This window comes from Bactrocera neohumeralis, unplaced genomic scaffold (assembly GCF_024586455.1).
Source record: "Bactrocera neohumeralis isolate Rockhampton unplaced genomic scaffold, APGP_CSIRO_Bneo_wtdbg2-racon-allhic-juicebox.fasta_v2 cluster10, whole genome shotgun sequence".
NCBI lineage: Eukaryota > Metazoa > Arthropoda > Insecta > Diptera > Tephritidae > Bactrocera > Bactrocera neohumeralis.
Window position 1 is genome coordinate 20,855,688 of NW_026089623.1, and position 24,323 is coordinate 20,880,010.

Consider the following 24,323-nt stretch of genomic DNA (forward strand, 5'->3'; position numbering starts at 1 on the left):
TTCATTCGATAGTCAAAATCATTCAGTCATTAACAATCGATAGTTGAAATCACTCGATAGTTCCCAACACTAGGACAGACTTGACAACCACCTTTTGACAAGCAAACGTCTCAGGCGCGAACAAGACATGAATTGACAGCAATTGCAGGGTATTATCAATGCAGCCGTCAGCGCCGCACTACAAGAAGAAAGGAAAGACTTTGAAACCAAGCTAGAGCAGCTTACAAATCAGTTTCGGGCCACAACTGTGGCAGCTGCTGAAGTTAAGACTTACGAACCAATAAAAATCATAGACGGGTTTGAATGTCATGAAGGTCTGGATGCAGTTAAATCACTTCCAGAGTTCGATGGCTCACAGGAGCAATATGTCTCCTGGCGGCAGGCAGCTATGGCCGCGTATGCTATATTTAAAACCTACGTGGGTAGTTCAAAACACTATCAAGCTGTCCTCATAATTCGCAACAGAATTAAGGGATCGGCTGATGCAGTTTTAGCATCATTCAACACGGTCCTTAATTTCGACGCTATCATTAGCCGTTTAGATTTTACATACTCAGACAAGCGACCATTGCATCTGCTCGAACAAGAGCTAGCAACGCTAAGGCAAGGACAATTGTCGATTATTCAATTTTATGAGGAGGTTGAGAAAAAACTCACACTTCTCACAAATAAATCTACAATGACGTTTGACACCGACCAGGCACGGTACATGAATGACAAGCATAGAGCCGATGCACTGCGCGCATTCGTCTCCGGGTTTAGGAGAAACCTCATGGGTGTTCTTTTTGCGGCCCAGCCCAAAGATTTGCCCTCGGCTCTTGTAAAGGCCCAGGAAATAGAAGGAATCCAGTTTGCAAGATCGTTGGAGGAAAAAACCTCAGACAACCTCAAAATCGATCTTATCAGAAGCAGTCCGACATTCAGTAAAGGACTGCAAAAGACCCCCATTTCACCAGGGAGCAAGGAGCTCGCCCTCCAAAGCGCAGCCAAGTTGAGAAAATGGAAGTTGATCCATTCTCGAGGTTCCATCAGAGCACTAACTTTCCAAACCAGAACAACCAGAACAACCAGATTACGCATAACTCAAGCTTACCTATAGCACATCCCCTTAGCGACAGTCAACCACAAGGTGCGTTCAAGAGACCTGCGAATTCTCAAAGAACGTCGGACTACAGACGCCAGAGAATTAACCATTTGACGGAAGAAAGAAGCGAAGTGTATGAAAAGCAGTACGATCAAGCCGCTTATGATGCAGCGGCAGAAATAGAAGCTGAAAATGAAGCTGAATATGAAGAAGATGCGCTTAATTTTTTAGCGGAGAGTCCCTGCTCCCGTTCATCCAACGATATCCCGGACATTGCTGCCAGGCTAGAGAAAGCCCAACAAAAACAGCTGGAGCGGAGTAATACCTACCGCCAAAATAGAATCTTCGAAGTTGGAGAAAAGGTCGTGGTAAGGTCCAACAAGAGACTAGATAGACGCTGATCTAGGAACAACCGTTCTTATTAAATGGAGGGTGGTCCACAAGGACAACCTCAAGTGAAACTCTCGACATAATACCCTTTTTACATAGTTTTTATTTTGAATTTCAGGCATACGCGCATCTTCACACTTTTGACTTGGGCTGGGCTGACAGCTTCCACACTAACGGACTACTCGCACGCGGACTACATACCGATCCTGGACGGTACTGCAGTAATTTGGAACGAGACGAGGTACATAAGGCACATATCAAACTTAACGGAATATGAACAATACATACAAGAAACCACAGACTTGATTAGCGTCTTCCCACAATCACACATGAGGAAGATCAAAGAAGTAGACACCAGGCATTTACGTACTTTATTAGAGACATTAGGAGTACACCATAGGCATGCTCGGAGCCTAAACTTTTTGGGCTCCGCCCTGGAGGTAATAGCCGGCACGCCTGACTTCAATGACTTACTACAGACAAGACTAACGGAGCAAGAGCTAATACAGTCAAACAATAGGCAGATCGTCATTAATTCCAAAACTCAGGAGCAGATTAACGCCCTCACGAATACGGTCAATAAAATTCTCAATGCAAAGAAAAGGGAAGAAATAGATTCATCGCACCTCTATGAAACACTTTTGGCTAGAATCAGAATTTTAACACTAGAGATTCAAAATTTAATAATTGCAATCACACTGACTAATTTTAATATAATAAACCCTGCTATTATTGATGCAGATGATTTGGAGCCGGTTTTGAAGGAAAGTTTCACAGGAGTTACAATCACCCAATAGTTTAGCATAGCTAGAGTTAAAGTTTTAGCAAGGAAGGAATTATGTAAGAAGATTACTATTTTTCCCGTATCGCATGCTGGCCGTATATTACATTTACTAGACAACATTATAGCTGATTGCGGAGGCAACATTACTGCTGTTATATCCTGCATTAATACGCCAATGGTAACGTTCTGTAAAGAAGCCGAAACTGAAACTTGCGCACAAAGCCTATACTCCGCCGCTGTAGCACACTGTGCCACCAAGCCCAGCGATTTATCCCCCATTGTCGTCGTCGACGATTTTATAGTTTTGATAAACGATGCAATAGTCAAGGCTAGCATAGATAATGGCCCTTAAATGTTTATTAATGGCACTTATCTTGTTACATTCGAACGCACCGCTTTTATCAATGGCACCAAATACGTTGCTCTCAATGGATACTCGAAGAGACTTCCACAACAAGCTGCCTCAGCACGGATCAACATAACCTCCCATCATACCCTACTAAGCCTACCATTTCTCCACAAGCTAAGTGAAGCAAACTTGCGGCACATCACTGAATTACGCATACGAACGATTGCTACACCACCAGTAACCGCAGTAATTTGTGCCACAATCGCCGTAATCCTTGATGGATCAATCATCTTACCAAAGCGTAGGCGGCGAAGAGAATCTTCTAAGGCGGTGAGTCAAGAGTTGGAAAGGTTGGGTATGGCCGAGGACGACCATGTTTTGAAGGAGGGAGTAGTTAACAATAGTTAACGTACTGAAGTTCCCATGCTGCCAAAAATTGCAATGCATGCAGTCTGCATCGTTCACTTCATGCGCGATCAAATTAAATGTTTAATCAGCCCTTGTAATTCGATGTTCAGCTCGTTGCATGAGCATGACACATGAGCGTGGGAAATGCTGATGCAAGAAATTAGAGACCGACACTAACGGCAGCAGCGACGGTAAGAATAGTAGGCTAGCAGTAAGCTTACGAATTATTAAATAAACAGTTTTAGAACGAAACTCAACGTGTTAATACATTTAAAAGTAACTTTGGGTAGTCGACAATACCGTCGCTACCGCAGAAGGAGTTATAGAAAGTTTATCAAAAATAACTTACACATTTCAAAGTAACTCTGAGTAGTCGACAGCACCGTCGCTACCGCAGAAGGAGTTGTAGAAAGTTTATCAAAAATAACTAACACATTTCAAAGTAACTTTGAGTAGTCGACAACACCGTCGCTACCGCAGAAGGAGTTATAGAAAGTGATCAAAACTAACTTATACATTAGGAACCAATTATGATAGCGGAATAAAACTTTACACAAATATGGTATTTGAAAAACATGTAAATGACGGATAATAAAATCTCGTTGATCACTTTATCATGCGAGAGTATAAAATGTTCGGTGACACCCGAACTTTGCCCTTCCTTACTTGCTTTATCTCCGAGTTGGTATGGGAGAACTTTATTTGAGCCGGTGTGAAAACTGAACGACGATCGTGGCACCGCCACTTTTTGGAGAAATATCATATGTATTTCAGGACCCACTTAGTCGACTTCGTCTAAATTTAGTAGGTTATTTGAATGTTACAGTGCGAAAATGGGAAATACGCTATATACATACTTCCCATATAGCATAATTCTAAATTGCACTTGATTTTTTTACTTTCCAGGGTACAAATCAAAAAGCAATTAATATAACGGTATAAAACTTTGCACCAATATCTCCTTTTCGAGTTTCTGTGTGAATTATATGCTGCGTATGTCGACTAATAATTTAGTTGTCTCAATAAAAATTACAAAGCGTGTTTTACTCATAACAGGATATCTTAGAGCCAAAAATAAATAAAATTAGACGTAAACTTCACCTAACCTCCATATAACTAATATTAGGATTTTCGAACATCCGGCTGCCTTTACACAATGTGATTGGTGATTGTATGTGCGGTACCTGTATGATACATGATAATAGCTAATAAATAGAATCGGGTTAGTATTACTCCAACTCCCATATATTACATATGTATGTATAAGAATTTCCGTTTTTCTAATAAACCATATCTGAATCCATACCATACACTGACCGACGTGTATGAGTTATATAATATATAGTATACTAGCCGACCCCGCAGACGTTGTCTTGCGCGAAATTATGTCTTTTGAATTGAAAAGACAAAAATTCATATTGTGTCGATTATCATTTATTTGAGATTTTTCTACATTTGTTTTTCAATGTAACGCAGCTTGATAAACAACAATTTTTTGTTTCTGTTCCGGTGTACAGAAAAGATGGTTTGTATCATTTTTTTTTTTTTTGCAAAATGTGCAATGATACACACATTAAATTTCTTATGTGCACCCTCCAAACAGACCCCAATCGCCCCTGAAAATTTCATTGAAATCGGGTAAGCGGTCTAGGAGGAGTATGCGAACAGGAAGTTTTGCCACTTAATTATATATATATAGATTTATATGTAGGATTCTTGGATTCTGATCCTCCTGTTAACATTTTTAAGGTGTTTGTCTGGGTACTTAGATTGGATACCATGCTTACGTATGAACTTTTTAACTGTTTGGACATGAATGCCGTGCCTCGACCGGACGTAACTAACACGACTGGTCCTGTTTTAGTATTACGTACTTACTGAAACCATAAATAATAACAAAACAAGAAAAAACGTTAACTTCGGTTGCACCGAAGCTAAACACCCTTCACAGGTGCATTTCTGTTAGTAAGTATGTGTTCAGTTTGTATGGAAGCTATATGCTATAGCTTAATAAAATAATATATACCAAATTTCGTGAATATATCTTGTCAAATGTGAATGTTGTCCATACAAGAACTTGATTCCGATCGTTAAGTTTGTATGGCAGCTATATGCTATAGTTAACCGATCTGAAAAATTACATTATTGCCTTAGAAAATAATCTATACCAAATTTTGTTAATATATCTTGTCAAATGTGAAAGTTGTCCGTACAAGAACTTGATTCCGATCGTTCAGTTTGTATGGCAGCTATATGCTATAGTCAACCGATCTGAACAATTTCTTCGGAGATTACATTGTTGCCTTAGAAAATAACATATGCCAAATTTCGTGAATATATCTTGTCAAATGTGAAAGTTTTCCATACAAGCATTTGATTCCGATCGTTCAGTTTGTATGGCAGCTATATGTTATAGTGACTCGATATCGGCCGTTCCGACAAATGAGCAGCTTCTTGAAGAGAAAATGACGTTTGCAAAATTTCAAAACGTTATCTTAAAAACTGAGGGACTAGTTCGTATATATACAGACAGACAGACGAACAGACGGACAGACAGACGGACATGGCTAAATCGACTTAGCTCGACATACTGATCATTTATATATATACTTTATAGGGTCTCCGACGATTCCTTCTGGGTGTTACAAACTTCGTGACAAACTTAATACATATACCCTGTTCAGGGTATAAAAATGAAAACACTGAAACCACTGAAACCACTAGCCTTAACTGATTCCCTACCTTATGAAACAATCCGCTGTTGTGAATCGTATAATCTGTTTTCAATTGTAATACATAATGGTAGCTTCATCTGTAGTTACTTTCGCGTTGAAATGTTGCAGATTCGTCATAACCTCATATCCTCTAGTTGCATCGAGTAATCCCAATCGTTTATCAACTGCAATATTTCTTCTGCTAACTCTAGCAGAAGTGGTCATGCAGATCGTGATACCAGCTTGCGCTCGACTAAGAGAGTCGGAGTTGATCACCTTTCGACGTTCACTACTTTTTTAAAGGAAAACCACAGGAACTTCAAATTTAAGGGGGAATGTTTATTATCATTCGAAAGAACATTCTTTAGCATTTCTTATTGGCGTTCAAGGTGTACGGACGTGTTTTTTAATTCGCTCCGTGTATTCAGATTGTGCAAAAAGTAACCAATCAATAATAATAAAATAAAAACAAACAATCAAATAAAAAACAGTGTTCCCAAATTATTAGTAATAGACAGAAACAAATAGTGCACGAAATAAATCAATAAAAACAAAACAATAATTAGTGCTTCACAGCCTCACCAGCAAGACCGCAGGTATTCCTTAAATGCGTGGATCAGCTTTGTCGAGGCAACAAAAACAACTCCTGGCACAAAAAATTTAACGGTGATGATGAGTCATAGCAGCGATTAGCTGCAATGAAAATTAAGCAAGCGCAGTCAGCAGAAGCAGCAGTAAACAATAATCAAACACTATATAGGTACCAGCAAACGCCGGGACAGCGAAAGAAATCAAAACTCAGGGTGAGAGAATACCAAGCAAAAAAGGACAATCTGTTCAGACTGGTATTGATCGCTACGTAAATGTAAAAAGGAAATCGAGTCCAATTAAATCAGCGGTCAATACCAAAAAAATTTCAACCTGGCTCGCAAATGGTAAAAGCCAGAAATTCTTAATGGCAACAGTTTTGCCTTGCTGAACAAGGAGCCTAACGATGATACAAAGGGTAACACCACAGTCCTGAATGCCAAACCCCCCAAACTAATCTATTTGCGTGAGCGTAGCTCAAATGCGCTTGTCTCCAAAATAAGTAATTTAATAGGCACAAACAACTTTTATATTGTGCCTTTGAAATAAAGTAACATAGATGAAACAAAAATATACACTGAAAAAAGTTTCATGGATGTGGTAAAGTACTTGTCAAACAATAACAAGAATTACTACTCTTACCAACTGAAGAGCTTAAATGGCGTATGTAGTTGTTGTCATGGCTTTAATATTAAATACTAGTAAATACTTTTAACAAGAATATAGTCCCAAACCAATGTTCAAAATATAATTGATGCCAAATTCTAACCAACTAAAGACAAACGAAATACATCCGATTTACAATTTAAAATATCTACTCCACCGAATAATCACGGTTGAGGAACCATATAAAAGAAATGGTCCTGTACAATGTACTAACTGCCAAGAGTATGGATACACGAAATCATATTGCACTCTACGCAGTGTCTGTGTGGTGATCTACATCCTACTTCAAAAATAAAAATAGGATTTAAATAAAAAATGTAGGAATTGTGGGGGAAATCACACTGCAAACTGTAGGTGTTGTTCTGTATATAAAGACTTAAAAAAGCAATTGTCTGTTGGAATTCAAGCTCGTCGTAACCAAATGTTACAAACGTTGTTGAAGAGATTACAGGAATCTCAAATAAAAGTTCAAATCCTATTACATGTAAGAACAATACTAAGCAAGAAAGCTATTTATGCAAATGTAGTGAAGGCAATACCGTACAAATACAACTGCCGCTAAATTCTTCAAGTGGTGGTATTGAAACTATGATTTTAACAGCCCTATTCTGAAAAAACCTCTCAACTGAGGTGAGAGGAAAAATTTGAGAGATTTCTTGTGAGGCATATTTTGTGAGGCTATTCTTGCTCAAACCTCATAAGAAAAAAGCTTAAAAAAGTCACCACTTGAGGTAATAAGCTTTTTGCTGTCAAACAGCTGTTTTAATAAAAATAAACAAACAAAAACACAAATGGATAATAAAGATATGTATGCGTCTGTGATTGAGGGTGAAACAATCCCAATATGGGTACAATCGATTGCGCCGATTGTGCTCTTGATCCCAAATTTCATGCAAAATCTTTAAGAGAAAATTTATTTATTTATTTATCTTGCCCCTTCTTTGTATCTGAAACATCCTGCGCGCTTGAAGGGAAATAAATTTCACTGCCCTTAACATCCATAATTAATTTCGAAATAAGAGCCATGCCCGTAAAAATACAAACACGCCAGGTAACGCAGATCAAAAGATATACTCGACTTCTGCACATCATGCGGCACCAATTCACCTATAAGTACTTTACATAGCGATTTTGGGAATCGAAATGTATTTATAATTGTTGTGTCTTGCACAGTAAAAGGATCGCTTTTGTCACGTAAACCCTTCAAATTTTTCCTTCTATCCCCCGATTCCCCCTCCTCAACAATTGTCGCATACACAAAGAACAGTTCCTCCATGCTATAACATAACATCCATTACACTCAAATATTTTTTAAAAAATGTCAAATATTGATGTAAAACAAAACAAACCCAGATATTTTGTATTATGATGGCTGCTTTCACACGTCACAGATATTTGTGATAATAGTGAGCATTTGAGCTTTTGAATTTTCGCCAGAATACGGTAACCCTTACTATAGTGAGAAATCTCACTGTAGTGAGGTTGGTGACTTTTGTGAGGGCATGAGAATAGGGCTGTAAATCTTACACAGTGTGTGACACAATTTATGTCTACCATGCAAAACATGATCCAAGATTTATTAAAATCACAAAATCAAATGCTGCAAAATTTATTAAGTAAGAAATGAGCTTATTAAATATCTGTATATGGAATGCTAACGGTGTTAACCAACATAAATTAGTTATTATTAGTTTTCTGTCTGAAAAAATATGGATGCAATGATTATATCAGAAACTCATCCAACAAATAAAAATAATTCCAACATAGCGGGATTTGGTTAAACCACTATGCTCTAGAATCTCATGCTACAGCACAGTTACAAGCTACAACAATATCACTGTTGAAAACTCAAACGTATGTTGACGATATTCTGTCTGGAAGTCACACTCTTCCACAAGCATACGAGGCCTTATCACAGGTAATAAAAGCCCTCAATTCCGCAGGGTTTCCATTAAAAAAGATTACGGCAAATCACCCAAATATAATCAAAAATATTCCAAACGAAAATTTGTTGGACACTAATTTCCTTATTTTCGAAAAGGAAAGTACAACAAAAACATTAGGCATCCAATGGAATGCGATATCGGACCAGTTCTCATACACGACAGAGTCCATATCCGCATTATCAGCCATAACGAAAATACAGATTTTATCCTCGGTGGCAAAACTTTTCGACCCCGCAGGATGGCTTTCGCCAATTATGATCCAAGCGAAAATCTTAATACAAGAATTATGGCTAGATGGAACCGACTGGGACGAACAAGTGAAACCGCTTCGCTTAGAAAAATGGTCCCAGTTCGCAAACAATCTGAAAGATATTTCTCAGATACAAATTCCACGATGGATAGACTACTCCCCCGAACACAAAGTCGAATTACATGGCTTTTGTGACGCCTCAGAAAAGGCATACTGCGCTACTATCTATGTGCGCACGCAAAGTGACACCACGACCACAAGCCACTTATTAGTAGCAAAAGCAAAGGTGGCACCTTTGAAAACTATAAGTCTCCCACGACTTGAGTTATGTGGCGCACTACTACTGTCAAAATTAGTAGCCATGGTGCAAATGCATTTAAATATGACAAAATGCAAACTATATATGTGGTCCGATTCTGAAATTGTACTAGCCTGGTTGGAAAAACCACCACATGCATGGAAGACGTATATTTCTAACCGAGCGTCTCAAATACTTGACCTAGTGGGATCAGCCACTTGGCGTCACGTAGCCAGTGCGGACAATCCTGCCGATCTAGGTACAAGAGGGTGCAAGCCACTGCACCTTGCCACCACCACCCTCTGGTGGAATGGCCCCCGATGGTTGATAGAATCTCCTGATTCTTGGCCACAATCCCCCATGCGCAACATTATCGCACCAGAGGGTCCAAAAATCGCCACCTTTCACACATTATTGGATGATGCCGACATCCTTGAACGATTTTCATCGTTTCCAAAAGCTCTCAGAGTAGTTGCTTATATTTTCAAATTTATCGAGCAACTCAAAAGCAAAGTAAAAGGATCGCATAATTTCCCATGCAACTCAGTGACGCACCTAGAGTTACAAAAGGCAAAGGTCGCACTAATAGCATATACACAAGCGCGCTACTTCAGCCGCGATATATCACTACTAAGAGAATCGAAGCCGATTGATAAAAAGAGCTCACTCTTAGTCCTCAACCCATTTCTGGACACGAAAGGTCTGCTTCGTGCCAATGGTCGGCTTGCTAATTCGAGCCTGACATACAATGAACGCCACCCCATAATAATTCCAGAGAGGTCACCATTTGCCACATTATTCCTCCATTACATCCACATCTTAATGCTACACGCCGAACATCGTCTCATGCAACAGATGGTACGCCAGGAGTATTATATCCCCCGTCTTAAGCCGCAAATCAAGAAGTGCATCTTCACGTGCAAGATTTGCACTATGCACAAGCAGAAGATGCGAACGCAGATTATGGCAGCACTTCCACCGGAACGCTGCAATTTCGCTCTGCCTTTCACCACAACAGGTGTTGATTTTGCTGGGCCTTTCCAGGTAAAGGCGTCCATGTTAAGGTCTCCCACTCTCATGAAAGGCTATGTGGCTGTCTTTGTATGTTTCACGACAAAGGCAGTACACCTTGAGCTACACATTACTACACATAATCTGACGACGGAGGCTTTTCTCGGGGCATTTGCTCGCTTCGTCGCTCGACGTGGCTACCCCTCAAAAATCATGAGCGATAACGGAAAAACCTTTATCGGAGCTCAACGAGCCACAGAAAAGCAATTTGCATATGTATATACATATAAAGTGATAGTGTAGTGACATAACCTACGAACAAAAGGAGAAAAATTCATACAAAACACGAGCACAGCTACAGCGCCAACAACAAAAGGACAGGAGAAACACGAAAAAGAGGACAGGCACAAGCACAGACAGGCGACAGCACAGGCAACCCACAAGCACAGGCACACGCACAAGGCCCACACATACATACATACACACGTAAACTCCTACTATCCCCAAAAGCCCCTGGAGGAAAGCAAAGTGAGTGTATCGTTCCTTTCAATTTTTTATGTTATACACATGTACCTATGTATGTATGATTTAATGTCACAAAATTAAATTTACGGCTTGACCAAAATTCCGGTCAAAAAAGTAGTGAGAACCGTTACCAAGCTGTTTTCGGTAATCGGTATATTTTCCGGTAGAAACCGAGAAACCGCAAACAAAGCAGTTTGGTACTGCATATAGCGGATTAGTGATTGCCGGTAAATGCTAACCGTTGTGTCATAACACAAACCAACCTCAAAAAAAAATATATATAAAACTTCAAGCATTTACTTGCGAAATTTTCGGCAAGACCCCCTTATCCTTCATCATACTCAACACATCTACATACACCATATTCATCATCCACACCTCACACTCAACACACCTGCATCTTACACCACACACGAGGACATCGGACACAATTAACAAAAGGGACCGACGGACGGCGACCGCCACTCTTTTGTTCTTCAACCGCGCGCATACACGCATACTCGCATCAAGCATCACGTCCCATAATCGGTTCACGTTCGCTAGAAATTCGCAACAAAGGTGAGTGTCGGTAGACGTAAGTATTAAGCGTTCCGATTTATATAATCACTAAAAAGTCGGGGTTGTGACCCCTTAGCCTTACGGCTATATACTGTCCACCTCGTTTTAAAATTACATATGTATAGCGAATTTAAAGACTTTTTTGGAACACTAAGTGTAATATTTCTAGCAGGTGGAGTTTGCAACGCAAAACAGACGTACTGGGGCTGACGTCTTATTAATTCGAAAGGACGACAGCTGTACTACACTATTATAAATAAACACAATAACCTGGCTTGTGTCTATTAGGACTTCTACTTCTGAATTTACTAGTATCATAAAAGAGCTAAATCCGAAAAAGACATCAGGACATGATAATATTACTCCAAAACTCCGTATTCCTACAGACCAATAAAACTCTTACCCTGTATTTCTAAAATATTTGAAAAAGTGTTACTATCAAAGATGACTCCTGATAAACATGGCACTGTAGAGCAAGTAAATAGAATTACGAACGAAATCAAGAAAGCATTCGAGCACAGAGTACTGTTCAGCTATTTTTTTAGATGTATGTAGCTCAAGCGTTCGATAAGGTCTGGCATGGAGGCCATTTATGGAAAATCAAAAACGTTTTACCTTACGAATTGCATAAAACTGTAGAGCCATATTTAAGAAGCAGGAAATTTACAGTTAAAGTAGCAGACTTCATATCAGAAGAACAAGCAACAAAGACTGGTGTAGCTCAGGTTAGCGTGCTAGGCCCAACTCCGTACATAATATATACAGGAGCCATTCCAACGGCTATTAACTTATTGACATCCACTTTCGCGGATGACACAGCTCTAGTAAGCCGTAATAAATGCCCCATCAGAGCATCAACAGTATTAGAGCAGCACTTAACTTTTGTCGAAGAATGACTAACCAACTGGCGTATAAATATAAATGAGCAAAAATGCAAGCATGTTAACCTAGTACCCCAAGCGAATGAAGTAACTTATCTTGGGATTCACCTGGATCGAAGGCTCACGTGGCGAAAACATATAGCGAGTAAAATAACTTGCATGAAGTTAAGAGCAGCAAATTTAAATTGGCTTTTAAACAGAAATTAGCTTAGACAACAAAGTCAATGCAATCATAAAACCTATTTGGATGTATGGCACTCAACTGTGGGGTACGACTTGTGCAATGAACATTTATATAATACAAAGGTTCCAATCTATGGGTGCACCATGGTCCATGCGTAATGAAAACATTCATAAAGATCTTGATACGATATTTCTATGGTAAAGAAGGAGATAGAGGGCAGCAGAATGAGATATATTTCTTAACTTCGCGAACATTCAAACCCATTGCCACTAGGGCTTGGTAAATTCCCGCAATTAAACACGTTTAAAAATAAGTGATCTACCAGCCTACTAGAGAGCAACGTTCTACCAAAAAAGCTCAACCACATTCTTGATCTTCTTTTATTTTAATAGATTTAAGATGCGAATACTTATTGTTAGGCCTTACCAAGCAGATGCAATAAATAAAAAATTTAAAAACAAAAAAAAAAAATGAAAATTATCTCTTCGAAATGTTGGCCGCGGTTATAGCTCAGATCCGTCTCCATCCGGTTGATTCGTTCGGGCATTACGATTGGTAACTGGCGAATGACAGGTTTAATGTTCTCCTAAAAGGCCTGAATAGAAGCGAGATTGTCCGCGTTGACTTCAGCCTTAGCATTTCCGAATAGAAAAAAAACCTAAGGATCTTAGTGGCCAACCGCCCTGCCCAAAATGTGCAATTATCTGCGCCCGAAATTTTCTATCAGTAACTCCATTAATTGATACGTTGCGTGGGAAGTGGCGGCAATTTCTTGAAACCAAATGTCGCTGAGATCACTAGCTTCAATTTCAGGCATCAAATAGTCGGTTATCGGGGCTAATGATTAACGGTAGCCATTGACGCTTACGTCTCACCGGTCACATTTTTAAAGATATAAGAACCGATGATCCCTCGGCCCCAAACAACACAAAGCCGATGTTTTTTCTGGATGAAAGGACAGATCTTGAATCTCTTTGGGTTGCTATTCGTTTCAAATGCGGAAATTTTGCTTGTTTACATACTCATTGAGTCAGAAATGAGGCTGATCGCTGGGTCTCAGATGAGTGGTGGGGTTGCAAATCAACAGTATGGTCAGCATGCCATTTATGTTGACCATAAGTTAAGCGGCTCGGACCAATATCATGTTGCATCCAAGATTCGCACCCTCTCCTCTGAGAAGCAAAAAACGCACACCAACAAACACAAGAAAGGTTCGACGTCGAGAAGCTGCAATCACAACAGATAGCCGAACGATTTTCTACTCGACTTGCCCTCCTGCTCTCTGAGAGCACTCGTCAACAACTCGGTATAAGGGAACTGTGGGACGGCATTTCAAGCTCCTTAAGGTTTTCGGGAACTGCAAAGAACAGCTGGTGCGACGAGGAGTGCCGTGTTGCAGCGGAGAGAAAACAGGCTGCCTACCTCGCAACGTTACGATCGACCACAACACGTGCGGGTTGGGATAGATACCGAGAGTTATAGAGGGAAGCAAGACGCATTTGCAGACAGAAAAAGAAAGAGGCCAAAATGCGTGAGTATGAAGAGTTTGATAAACTGGTTGACAAGGGTAATGCTCGAAAATTCTACAAAAAAATGCGGCGGCTAACAGAAGGTTTCAAAACCGGAGCATATTCTTGTAGAAACCCCAAAGGGATCTAGTGACTGATGCCCATGGCATACTTAAATTATGGAGGGTACACTTCTCTAGCATGTTGAATGGCAGTGAACGCACAACGCCAGGAGAAGGCGAACCCGATTCCACAATCGATGACGATGGAGCATACGTTTCATTTCCCGACTATGAAGAAGTTCGAATAGCAATTATGGCGGCGAAGAACTGATAAAGAGCATGTATCAGCTTCTTTGTAAAATATGGTCGGACGAAAGCATACCCAACGATTAGAATTTAAGTGTGTTTTGCCAACTTCACAAAAAGGGAAACCCCATAATCTGCGCCAACTACCGTGGGATAAGCCTCCTCAACATCGAGTATAAGGTTTTATCGAGCGTATTGTTTGAAAGATTAAAGCCCACCGTCAACAAATTGATTTGACTTTATCAGTGTGGCTGTAGGCCTGGTAAATCAACAACTGACAAGATATTCACCATGCGCCAAATCTTGAGAAAGACCCATAAAAGAAGATAGAAACACACCACCTTTTCGTCGATTTCAAAGCTGCTTTTGACAACACAGTCTATCAGGATCGGGAAGGAGCTCTTCGAGCCGTCCGATAACACGAGAGGTATCAGACACCGCGCGACTTCTTCAATCTATTGGTAGAAACAATAATTCGAGCTGCAGAGCTTAATCGAGCAGGTATAATCTTCTGTAAGAGTGTACAGCTGCTGTCGTACGCCGATGAAATTGATATCATTGGCCTCAGTATCTGCGCCGTTAGTTCTGCTTTCTCCAGACTTGATAAGGAAGTGAAGTAAATGAGTCTGGTAGCGATCAAGGGCAAGGCGAAATATCTCCTGTTGTCAAACAAACACTCTTGGCACTCACGACTTGGCTCCCACGTCACTGTTAAAAACGTCCGGTGTGTTTTGCGTGGGCACCTGCTGATGACAGCCTTACTCCACTGCGCTCAAAAGCACAGCCGATCAAATCAATGCGTTGATCAGCGCCCTGAGAATGCAAAGCATTTTCAGTACCAATTGGCAGTGTGGAATGGACACAAAAAACCACCTTGGTAGGGTTCGAGGCCCATCTAAAACCTCTGCCGTGCTTTGGGTCCGGCACCCGGTTGCAATGCAACTCCACATTCAACTGACAAAGTCAGTTCTTCCCGCGATTTGGGTTTTAACCACAACCACCACGATACTCAGGTAGCAGGTTGGAGTTACCTCCAAGGGCTCCTGCTCCCCGTGGTACCAGAATTAAGTCTCCGGTCAGACCTCGTAGCCGAAACCACTACCAGTTGAGCTTCCATACGGCTCTAGACTGGTGGCCAGGGGTTGGACCCCATACACACATCACTTACACACACCAATCATACAGAAACTAACCCTAACTTCCAGCTAACCGCCTTCGCCGCTTAAATAGTTCACGCGCAAACGACCCTAACTGTTCGGTATTCCGACTAGTGGAGATCACACCACTAACATCTAATTGTCCATCAGTCCAGCTAATCCCCATACCACCCAAATCCCTATTGTCCGAGTACATCGAGCACTCCGCAATCAAATGCGACCAATTTTCCGACCCCGCCCCACAAAAACACCCCGACGTATCCGAAAGGTGCCTCTGATGCAAAAATGCATTCAGAGGCCCATGCCCCGTAAGCAGGAAACCCAGACTCTGACAGAATCTTAAATCTGGGTTATCCTCAACGAATCCCACGTGCCGAATGTACTCGTACGTCACTCGGCCGTTAGGACTATTGTCCCAACAGCACGCTGTATGACAATCAGGTCAAGAGGGGGTGCACCTAACAAGACCTGCATCGCATCCGTTGAGACGGTGCGATATACAGACAAATATGCAAGCATCATGCATCCCTGGATTGAGAGGAGTTTTTGAGACCCCCAGACAGTCGTGGCTGTCTCCCAACATTCAGGGGCTCCATAAGCGGCACAGGCCACAAACAAGCTACGATATATGATGCGGACAGCACGACGTCCGAGACCCCAATCGCTCCTCAAAATCCGTCGTATTTTGCCTACAGTTGCCTGCAGTCGCTCCTTCACATTCGCCATATGCCGAGGACATATTTGTTGACATTCTCCCTAACAACATTCTGTACTAAGAACCAATCATCCTCTATACTGCGTCCTTTCCTGAAGCCAAACTGCCTATCCGACCACATACCCCGCGTTAGCTCCTGAAGCCGTTCCACCATGACCCTTTCCAGCACTTTTCCAAGTACTGGAAGGAGACCGATGCCCCGATAAGATCAAGAATCGCTCCTGACCTTATCAGGGGACTTCAGGAGAGGAACAACCCTAGCCGTTTTCCACTCGCGTGGAAACGCACTTATCATAAATAGCCTCCAGGTATTCCGGAAGGAACTTCCACAAGCTTTTGCACATCTCCCCGTTCAAACCATCAAACCCGGGAGACCGTTTAGACCTAACCAGGCCAAAGGCGTAACCCAACTCCCCATCATCTAATGTAGGGACAGGTACCTCCTGTGCTTGAGGCACCTGCACCTCTGACCTGGGAAAGAACGCACCTAAAAGAACTCCCGCGCACTCTCTCCACGACGATAACAGAGTGTCACCGACACGAAGAGAGGTGATATCCTGACTTCTACGACCCCTGCAGATCCTATAGATCTGACCCCAGGAGTCATTCCTATTCTCCCTAACGAAACTCCTCCTCTCATCCTCCTTAATTTTGACTAACATTATAATCCCTATTCGCACAACTAAATTCATACCTAAGCTACGTCACTGTTGACAGTCATAACTTCGAAGTCGTAGATAATTTTGTTTACCGTGGAATCGGTATTAACCCCAACAACAATGTCTGCCTCGAAATTCAACGCAGAATAAGTCTTGTCAACATATTGAGAAATAAAGTCCTCCAACGACGAACAAATAGCAAGCTCTATAAGACACTCAATATTGCCGTCCTGCTTAATGGTACAGAGGCATGAACGATGGCAACATCTGATGAATCGACGTTACGAGTTCTCGAGAGAATAGATGTAGATTTATGCCATTGTGCATTGGCAACGGCGAATATAGCATTCGATGGATCGATGAACTGTGGGAGTTATACGAAGGCATTGATATATGTACATATCAGTGAAGATCCAGCTTTATAATCTCCAATTGTCGCGAAAAGAAAGACTGCTGTAAACTCGGCTATACCCGCGTAAGCGGTGTTTTAGCCAACATAGAAGAAGAAGAATGTGAACATTTTGTAGGGTATTGTTTCAGAAATATTGCTCATCTTGCATATGGAATGTGCCGATCATTACAATTCTTTATACTTGAATATTATAGAATCGTGGCTAATAACGTGCTATAGCAACTTCAATATTCTGGAGATGCATGTACATTTTCTTGACTTTAACGCAAGTCCGTCTTTTGCTTTGCATCTAAAAACTTGGCTATTAGTCTCAACTGCCACAAGATCATTTACAGACTTAGCAATTAGACTCCGAAATAAACGTATATCGCGAATCCCGTCCATTTTCGTTTGCATAGCAGTAACTTCACCTTTTAAGAATCGCAATCGGCGCTGCACCCGTCGTCCAATTTTGAACCCGGCTAATTTAAACTTTCTTATGCCACCACGTGGGAAATAATTATTGCCTCTGGCGTATTTGGTTTTTGATTTATCGCGCTTTAATAGTTAGTAAAGGAGAAGATGAAAGAGTTAAAGACTTATTACACGATTATAGCCGAGTTAACAACTTCGCGCCAGTCTTTGCTTCTTTTCGTTATTTGACGCCAAAACGAAATAATGAGTGCAATCAGATCATTCTCTACCTTATGTCTGTAATAGTTTGGTTGTCTTCCTTTTCCTCTGCTTTTTCCGATGGGTAGTCGAAAACCATCAGAGCTAGATTTTTCACATTCATCCGGCCTACAGACAGCACAGCCGCTGACCTATGTCAACCGCATGTAGTATTCGCCATTTCCAATGCGCATCCGTCCGTCATGCCTCTAAGATAGTTCAGGCACCATTCAGCAGAACGTGAATAATTAGGGACTTAAAGAGTTTGGTCTTTAGTAAAGAGGACTGCTTCTCAATTGCCTATTCAGTCCCAAGTAGCACCTGTTAGCAAGACTGATTCTATCTACGACTTCAAAGTTATGACTGTCAACAGTGACGTGTGAGCCAATTCGCGAATGCGATAACTCTTAAAAAAAACAGAACAAATGGTTTTTTCGACAAAACCAATTTATTTTATCATATCATGTGAATACGGGGAGTGATTAATGGTTAAAATGTGATTTTTGGTCAAATAATCGGTCGCAAGCGTCGATTGATAAGACGGTGCATTTGCAATTTTTGGTCGTCAACCAATTTGTGCGGAACAAACCGTGCACACAACTTTCGTATGCCCAGATGTACGGTCAAAATGCGATAAATCGATGTTTTGGACATGTTCAAGTTCATTTCCATGAATTTTAATGATGATTCGGCTGATTTTTTGATGAATTCACGCACAGCTTCGATGGAATTTTCGGTGATCACGGATTTTGATTGGCCAACATGCTGATCGTCATTTATGTCCTCACGACCACTTTGAAAACGTTGAAACCACTCGTGCACTCTGCTGCGGGATAGACAATCATGGCCATTTACTTGTTTCATCAATTGAAACGTTTCGGTAAAAGTTTTACCAATTTTAAAACAAAATTTAATGTTGGCTCTTTGTTCGAAGCTTATTTTCGCACCGATAACACAAACATACTGACACTTAAAATGCAATAACTTTCCTTCAAATCTATGAAATGTTGTGAAATTCACTGTACAATCAATAAAAATAGTATATTCCAACGCACCAGTCGACATATAAATGGCGCCACCAGGGACGCTAGATTCAAAAAGTTCTGTTTACTTTGGCCATATCGTCCTTCTCTTCCGTTGGGGCGCGGGTGCAAATCAGAGTTCTGTGAAAAATTATACTCTGATGCGAAATAAGGCTCGACGCTCATCCACCGGAGTGAATGCCAGTGAATGTAGCTGCTTATCAGCAAGAAGCAAGACTATACCCCATTACACTGTAAATAGTTTTTAACAATATAACCGCGTAAGCGGTGTCTACGCCTGTAAAGAAGAAGTTTTTGAAAGTACTGTTAGCTGTCTGGGAGATACATATGTACTTTGAATGTCCTAGAAAACGGAGCCACAAGGAGCGAAGTCCACATTTTCAAAATTTTTAGCCCACAGATCCCTATTGTAACTGCTATGCCCTGATCTGAATTGCAGCTCTATGCCTTAATTTAGTGTTAAGTTATGAAACTTTATAATTTATAGCAGTTGTCTCATTACGCCTTCAGGTATCTACAAACTACTCTTCAATTTTTTGCCAAGGAATTCGAAAAAACCAAGTTTCATTGGGATACCCCAATAATTACTCAAGTTTCAGAAACATATTTAGACAGACGGAAGAGCAACCGTTAGGTCAACAAACCTATTATACTCTATAGGAACGTGTTGAAAGAGTATAAAAATTAAATATGGAAAAAAATTTTAAATTATGTCACTTTAGCCCCTTGCCTAACTTGCCTATATTGGTGGCTGATCAGTTTTATTGCTATAATCGTATTTTAGTTCGCGTCAGATGTTAAAAACATTTTCAAATGGCACACATATGTATGTGTGATATATGATATGAACTCTACCAAAGATATAATACATATATTGAGTTGATCTGGAAAGCCATAGAATCGGAATTCATTCTGATTCAGCGCTAAACCAAATAATTTTTTATAAAATTTCTTTATTTACTTTCATTAAAATATCACACATTTTGGCCTACCTGAACGGTTTAAATACAGGTGGAAGGACGGAAATCACTTTATGAGGTACAGTCAGAGTCATTAATATTCGGTTTTAGTTTTCTTTAACTTAATACCTCCACATTTTTAAATATAAGTATTCAATGCGTAAATTTTTTTTTTCAACAATTAAAAAACAATGACCATACTTCTTGTTCATGACATTTTTGGAGTATTTGAATCACTCTGTAAAAAGCAACCGTGTAATGTTTACAGTTTACTAGAAAACGACGCGCCATTAGTATTCGGTTTTTCCCCGCGCTTGGAGTTTATGTGTGTAAAAATGGAGCTAAAAGTGATTTTCTGAGAAAATTTGTTTAAGGTATTATAAATAAATAACAAAGCAGGAATGGGATAATATATCGCCGGCATACACTGCTAAAATTGTTGAAAATATGCCAAATAGGTTGAATGAAATGCTTAAACAAAAGGGTTATCCTACGAAATATTAATGTTTTTCGGTATTAATTTTTTTAATAATTTTGTGCCTTAAATACCAAAAAACCGAATATTAATGAACCTTATTTTTATGTGTACCTTAAGTTTTTTTGCGTTTTTTGTTTAGAATGGAATTCTGTATTATTTTTTTGCTTATGTGGCCTACTTACTGTTGAATTATCCTAAATAATAAAACAAACAAAACTAAATAATATTTTTTTTTACAATTTTTTTGTAGTTTGAATTTACGAGTTAGAGAAAACCGAATATTACTCTGACTCTGACTGTACATATATTGGGGCAGAGAAAACGACAGGCTGTCATGGCAAAAATCATTATAAGTAGTAAATGTAGTTGGGGGTAGTATTGACTCGATTTGATCTAGTTTTGCCAACATTAAATGCAACTAATATACCACTAATAAAATGCGCCCAATGTTTCACCAAGGTACTTCACTGCTATATTCATTGTAGCTATTTTAATATACTGGAATGTGAAATAAACAAAAGAAAATTTAAATTGTGTTATTTGGAAAGTTTGTGTGGTTGTAGTCTAATTACGCCCATTTCCGCACTGTAATATAGGAATGTCATTTAAATGTTATATACCGAATATGGAATCAGATAGGAGTCGTTTCTTCTTTTCGCAAGGTGGCGTCAATTTGAGATTTCAAGCGAAGCCAGATCCTTATCCACTTGATCCTTCCAACGGAGTGGAGGTCTTCCTCTTCCTCTGCTTCCCCCGGCGGGTACTGCGTCGAATACTTTCAGAGCAGAAGTGTTTTCGGCCACTCAAACGACATAACCTAGCCAACGCATTTGCTATCTCTTGATTCTCTGAACTATGTCAATGTCGTCGTTCCATCGAATGCGATATTCGCCATGGCCAACGCGCAAAGGACCATAAATCTTTCGCAAAACCTTTCTCTCGAAAACTCGTAACGTTGAGTCGTCACATGTTGTCATCGTCCAAGCCACTGCACCATATAGCTTCTTCTTAATTGCCGTAGACACCGCTTACGCGATTATAGCCGAGTTAACAACAGCGCGCCAGTCGTTTCTTGTTTTCGCTACGTGGCGCCAATTGGATATTCCAAGCGTAGCCAGGTCCTTCTCCACCTGGTCCTTCCAACGGAGTGGAGGTCTTCCTCTTCCTCTGCTTCCCCCGGCGGGTACAGCGTCGAATACTTTCAGAGCTGGAGTGTTTTCGTCCATTCGGACAACATGACCTAGCCAGCGTAGCCGATGTCTTTTAATTCGCTGAATTATGTCAATGTCATCGTATATCTCGTACAGCTCATCGTTCCATCGAATGCGATATTCGTTGTGGCCAATGCGCAAGGGACCATAAATCTTTCGCAGAACTTTTCTCTCGAAAACTTGCAACGTCGACTCATCAGTTGTTGACATCGTCCAAGCCTCTGCACCATATAGCAGGACGGGAATTATGAGTGACTTATAGAGTTTGGGTTTTGTTTGTCGAGAGAGGACTTTGCTTCTCAATTGCCTACTCAGTCCGAAGTAGCACCTGTTGGCAAGAGTTATCCTGCGTTGGATTTCTAGACTGACATTGTTGGTGGTGTTTACGCTGGTTCCAAGATAGACGAAATTATCTACAACTTCAAAGTTATGACTATCAACAGTGACGTGAGTGCCAAGTCGCGAGTGCGACAACTGTTTGTTTGATGACAGGAGATATTTCGTCTTGCCCTCGTTCACTGCCAGACCCATTTCTTTTGCTTCCTTGACCAGTCTGGAGAAAGCATAACTAACGGCGCGGGTGTTGAGGCCGATGATATCAATATCGTCGGCATACGCTAGCAGTTGTACACTCTTATAAAAGATGGTACCTTCTCTATTTAGTACTGCAGCTCGAACTATTTTCTCCAGAAGGAGGTTGAAAAAATCGCACGATAGGGAATCACCTTGTCTGAAACCTCGTTTGGTATCGAACGGCTCGGAGAGGTCCTTCCCGATTCTGACGGAGCTTTTCGTGTTACTCAACGTCAGTTTACACAGCCGTATTAGTTTTTCGGGGATACCAAATTCAGACATCGCGGCATTAAGGCAGCTCCTTTTCGTGCTGTCGAAAGCAGCTTTGAAATCGACGAAGAGGTGGTGTGCGTCGATTCTTCTTTCACGGGTCTGCACCATATAGCAGGACGGGAATAATGAGTGACTTATAGAGTTTGGTTTTCGTTCGTCGAGAGAGGATTTTACTTCTCAATTGTCTACTCAATCCGAAGTAGCACTTGTTGGCAAGAATTATTCTGCGCTGGATTTCCAGGCATGACATTGTTGGTGCTGTTAAGACGAAATTACTTACGACTTCGAAGTTATGACTGTCAACAGTGACTCGAGAGCCAAGTCGTGATTACGACGACTGTTTGCTTGATGACAGGAGATATTTCTTGCCCTCGTTCACTGCCAGACTGATAAGCTTGTCCAGTCGGGAGAAAGCAGAACTAACGGCGCGGTTGTTGAGACCAATGATATCAATATCATCGGCATACGCCAGCAGCTGTACACTCTTATAGAAGATTGTACCTTCCTTATTTAGCTATGCAGCTCGAATTATTTTCTCCAGCAGCCAATTGAAGAAGTCGCACGAAAGAGAGTCGCCTTATCAGAAACCTCGTTTGGTATCGAACGGCTCGGAAAGGTCCTTCCCGATCCGGACGGAGCTTTGGTGTTGCTCAACGTCAGTTTACTTGGCGCATGGTAAATACCTGGTCAGTTGTTGATTTGCCAGGTCTGAAGCCACACTGATGAGGTCCAAACAGTTTATTGACGGTGGGCTTTAATCATTCACACAATACGCTTGATAGAAGCGGTAATTGGAGCAGATTGAGGGGTCTCCCTTTTTGTGGATTGGGCAAAATACATTTAAATTCCAATCGTTTGCCATGCTTTCATCCGTCCATATTTTACAAAGAATCCGATGCATGCTCCCTACCAGTTCTTCGCCGCTTTGTTGTTCATCAGACGGGTGATTACTATGCGAACTTCCTCATGGTCGGGCAATGCAACGTCTGCTCTATCCTCGTCGATTGGGGAATTGGGTTTCCTAATGTTATGCATTCACTGCCGTTCAGCAGACTGGAGAAGTGTTCCCTCCATAATTTTAGTATGCTCTGGGCATCGGTCACTAGATCACCTCCTTGGGTTCTACAAGAGTATGAGTAGATATAGGCTTATCATTTATATATACATAAGCCTATATCTATCTCGGTTGGTTTTAGATTATACAAACCACCGTTAGGCCAACAAAACTATTGTACTCGGCAGTAACATGTTGCAGGAGTATAAAAATATGAAATTCAATATATTGTTTATTTAAAAGTAACAAAAAACAAAGAAATATTTGAGTAAAATTTTAAACTCCTCTATGGCCAGCTATCAAATGCAATGCTTTATATTCGCAAGCTATCTGTGTCAATATTTTTTTAAAAGCGTTTCCTTTTTGAGTCAATATTTTACGTATAGCGTCCTCATTTTTGTTGAGAAACATGAATCTTCATTTCCTGTTAGTTTTTCCAATAGCGTTGAGGAAGTATCTTAATATATGCGTTGTCAGTGTGGTCATTAACCTTTTGAAGATGGATCTCCACATTTTCGTCCCTTAACTTATTTAATAAACTGTTATAAACTGTCAAGGAATCAAACGTTTGGAATATTTCGGTTTTTCGATTTTCAAAAAAAGTTTCATAATATTTCTGTCTTGGCTTCCCCATATACTGCGGCAAACTGTGCATTGATTCATTATTAAGGTAAAGTGAATTTTTT

General features: G+C 40.6%; 1 protein-coding gene across 1 annotated transcript in view; it reads left to right on the forward strand.

Annotated features, from left to right (window-relative positions):
• Positions 1-999: 999 nt before the first annotated feature.
• Positions 1,000-24,323, forward strand: part of LOC126765574 (uncharacterized) — a 40,612-nt gene continuing 17,288 nt past the window's right edge. Inside the window, exons 1-2 of the mRNA XM_050483181.1 lie at positions 1,000-1,457; positions 1,593-1,687. Of these exons, the coding sequence (XP_050339138.1) occupies positions 1,000-1,457; positions 1,593-1,687 (553 nt within the window). The remainder of the gene's footprint in view (positions 1,458-1,592; positions 1,688-24,323) is intronic.